The sequence below is a fragment of the Leptonychotes weddellii genome, chromosome 4, assembly GCF_054177405.1.
Source record: "Leptonychotes weddellii isolate Sample4059 chromosome 4, ASM5417740v2, whole genome shotgun sequence".
Lineage (NCBI taxonomy): Eukaryota > Metazoa > Chordata > Mammalia > Carnivora > Phocidae > Leptonychotes > Leptonychotes weddellii.
Window position 1 is genome coordinate 72,527,771 of NC_138372.1, and position 3,562 is coordinate 72,531,332.

A 3,562-nucleotide genomic window follows, 5' to 3' on the forward strand; every position below is an offset into this window, starting at 1 on the left:
CTTCTGGAAGAATATGCAAAGGGTAAAACTAACTATTACTTCTTCTTCTTGTTTTGGTATTTAATTCTTTCATAGCGGGTCCTTATTTTACCCAGTGGAAGGCAAAACTTAATATTCTTGGAATAAAAGTTTTTCTGTAAAAGAGAACAGATAAGATACTTGCCTAACTCCATCTATGAATATCATTGTCAGTTCTATTACTAGGTTGGTTATGATCCCAAGCAATAAATACAAAATACGAAATTTTATATTTACTGAAATCCCAACAGTTTGCTGGGAAAATAGAGGTTCCATAAATAATGATATTAAAGGAAGAACCCACTAAGAAGCATTACGAGAAATGGCCAACACTCCTTAGGTACCACAAAGAGATTAGTCAGGATGTATACTGCTATTGGAGATGAAATAAACTGAACCACTTTAAAATTATGTCTGACCAAGTTAAAATTATACTGATTTAATAAGCCTAATTCACCTGGAACACAACACTGACTCTGGATAAAATTAATCTTTCCTCCTGTTTCATTTCCTAAAGAAAACAGTTCTCTTGCTTCGTCCACCTTTAACCCAAACTTTCTAGGAAGTCTTCATTACCTTTTTAAGTCCTTTTTATATAGCTTCATTTAGTTCTTCTGTCATATACTAACATACATTTGCTCCAAGAATACTTTGGTTTCAACTGTGACTTTTATGCTCACAACAAGCAGATTTCTGTATCCCAGCTTTACCAATTTTCTGGACCTGAACTTAGAAAAGGGCATTTCGGGTATACTGTATCCCCTCTACACACAAACACACATGGCATTTCTGGTATACCATCTCCCCCTACACACACACACACACACGCACGCGTGTGCTTACTCTATTGTTTAGCTTTGTTCGTGTAATTTTAAAGTTTTCTGTATATATTAACAAACTTTATACCTTCTAAATGTTTTTAATTCAATTTTCTTCAAATAACCAAGTGTTGAAAACTTTACAAAAATGTTATTCATCTTAAAATGGTTGAGGTTTCCCTTTTTCTCCCTCAAAGGGTCTAAGCATGGGTGGATCTTTTGTAGACACACCTGTTTTTATCCCAAAGAGTATATGATTGATTTGCCCTCAAGTTAACTTTTTTCAAACAGGGCCAGTCTATATTAATTTGTATGATGATGTTAATTTTCAAAACATCTTGAGTAAATAAAGGGAGATATAAAATACTGTGGCTTGCTTGGTGAATCTTAATTGCGAAATTTCTTCTTCTTTCGAAACTTCTTTCCTGCTGCATTTGCTGCTTTTTCAGCCATGATCTCTGAGTACTTCCTTCGGTTATATCTAAAAAGAAAACCAAACTTTTAAGTTCTAAAGTATAACAGAAGTTAATGTAATGGGGGTGGTGATGGGGTGATGTAACTACTAAATCTCAAAAAATTGTTTGCATTTTCACTATTTTAGCATATTTGTACTAAATTACCTTGTGGAGCCATATTTGGAGCTGGGGGACTGAGCAGTGACCAAGACAACCATAGTCCCTACCCTCGTAAAGCCTGCAGTCTAGTAAGAAAAAAATGGCAACTATAAGGGAGGGCTTTTGAAAACTTTCAACCACTGGAGGCCCATGTACCATATCCAGTTACCAGATGATATCAAATGCTTTAAAGATTTTTATAGGATGAAAATGTAAAAACAACAGACTGATGTAGAAGCAGGTATGAGGCTCCAACTATCTTTAAGCCAGACATTAAAGAGATCTGCAGTAAATTTTTGTTTTGTTCATGAAAATATATGTCAATGTGTAATGGGATGTTTTATTTTAAAAGGAATCAATAAATATTTTTAAAGTTTTTAAATTTTAATTGCCACTGTGGCAAATATTGATAAATGTAGTCCACAGAAGTTCAAAAGAAGGGCTTATCAGTACAGTTTGAACCTAATCAAGGATGGAAAAAATGAGATTAGAGCAGAAATAAAATAGAGATAAAAAAAACCAAAAAAGCCAGACTCATCAAGAAAAAAAAGAACTCAAAATCAGATATGAAGAATTAACAGACGCCACAGGAATACAAAGAATTACAAGAGGATACTATGAAAAAGTATATGCCAATAAATTGGGACAATCTAGAAAAAAAATGGATAGATTGCTAGAAACAGACAATCGTCTAAAACTAAATAATCAGGAAGAAATAGAAAATTTTTTATTTTTTTTAAAGATTTTATTTATTTGAGAGAGAGAGAATTAGAGACAGCACGAGAGGGAAGAGGGTCAGAGGGAGCAGCAGAGCCCCCGCTGAGCAGGGAGCCCGATGTGGGACTCAATCCCGGGACTCCAGGATCACGACCTGAGCCGAAGGCAGTTGCTTAACCAACTGAGCCACCCAGGCGCCCAGGAAGAAATAGAAAATTTGAACAGATCTATTACTAGTAACAAAAGTGAATCAGTAATCAAAAGACTCCCAACAAAATTCAAGACCAGATGGATTCACAGCTGAATTCTTCCAAATATTTAAAGAAGAGTTAAATACCTATTCTTCCCAAACTATTCCAAAAAATAGAAAAGGAAGGAAAACTTCCAAATTCATTTCACGAGGCCAGCATTTCTCTAATACCAAAGCCAGACAAAGACACTACAAAAAAAGAAACTACAGGTCAATATGCCTGATGAACAAAGACGTAAAAGTCCTCAACAAAATATTAGCAAACCGAATCCAACAATACATTAAAAACATCATTTACCACGATCAAGTGGGATTTAATCCATGCATGCAAGAGCAGTACGATATTTGCAAATCAATGTATATTGACAAGAAAAGAATAAAAACCGTATGATCATCTTAATAGGTGATCAAAAAAAAAAAAAGCAAACCATTTGTTGAGGTGTCTAGGTGGCTCAGTTGGTTAAGCGTTGGGACTCTTGATTTTGGCTCAGGTCATGATCTCAGGGTAGTGAGATCAAGCCCCGTGGTGGGCTTCCTGCTGGGCATGGAGCCTGCTTAGGATTCAATCTCTCTCCCTCTGACCACCGCCCCCCATCTTTTAAAGAAAGTCAAAGTGCAACATCCATTCACGATTTAAAAACTCTAAAAATCTATAAAAAAAATTATCAAACTCAACACCCAAAGAACAAATGATCCAATCAAGAAATGGGCAGAAGACATGAACAGACACTTTTCCAAAGAAGACATCCACATGGCCAACAGACACAGGAAAAAGTGCTCAACATCGCTCGGCATCAGGGAAATCCAAATCAAAACCTCAACAAGATACCACCTCACACCAGTCAGAATGGCTAAAATTAACAAGTCAGGAAACGACAGATGTTGGTGGGGATGCAGAGAAAGGGGAACCCTCCTACACTGTTGGTGGGAATGCAAGCTGGTGCAGCCACTCTGGAAAACAGTATGGAGGTTCCTCAAAAAGTTGAAAATAGAGCTACCCTACGACCCAGCAATTGCACTACTGGGTATTTACCCCAAAGATACAAATGTAGGGATCCAAAGGGGTACATGCATCCCGATGTTTATAGCAGCAATGTCCACAATAGCCAAACTATGGAAAGAGCCAAGACGTTCATCGACAGATG

The 3,562-nt window shown here is 36.6% G+C and overlaps 1 protein-coding gene across 2 annotated transcripts in view; it reads right to left on the minus strand.

Moving 5' to 3' along the window:
* Positions 1–917: 917 nt before the first annotated feature.
* DNTTIP2 (deoxynucleotidyltransferase terminal interacting protein 2) overlaps positions 918–3,562 on the minus strand; it is an 18,644-nt gene continuing 15,999 nt past the window's right edge. For both annotated transcript variants that reach the window (XM_081818817.1, XM_081818818.1), the window contains exon 7: positions 918–1,317. In XM_081818817.1, coding sequence (XP_081674943.1) covers positions 1,224–1,317 — 94 coding nt within the window. In that variant the 3' untranslated portion in view covers positions 918–1,223. The remainder of the gene's footprint in view (positions 1,318–3,562) is intronic.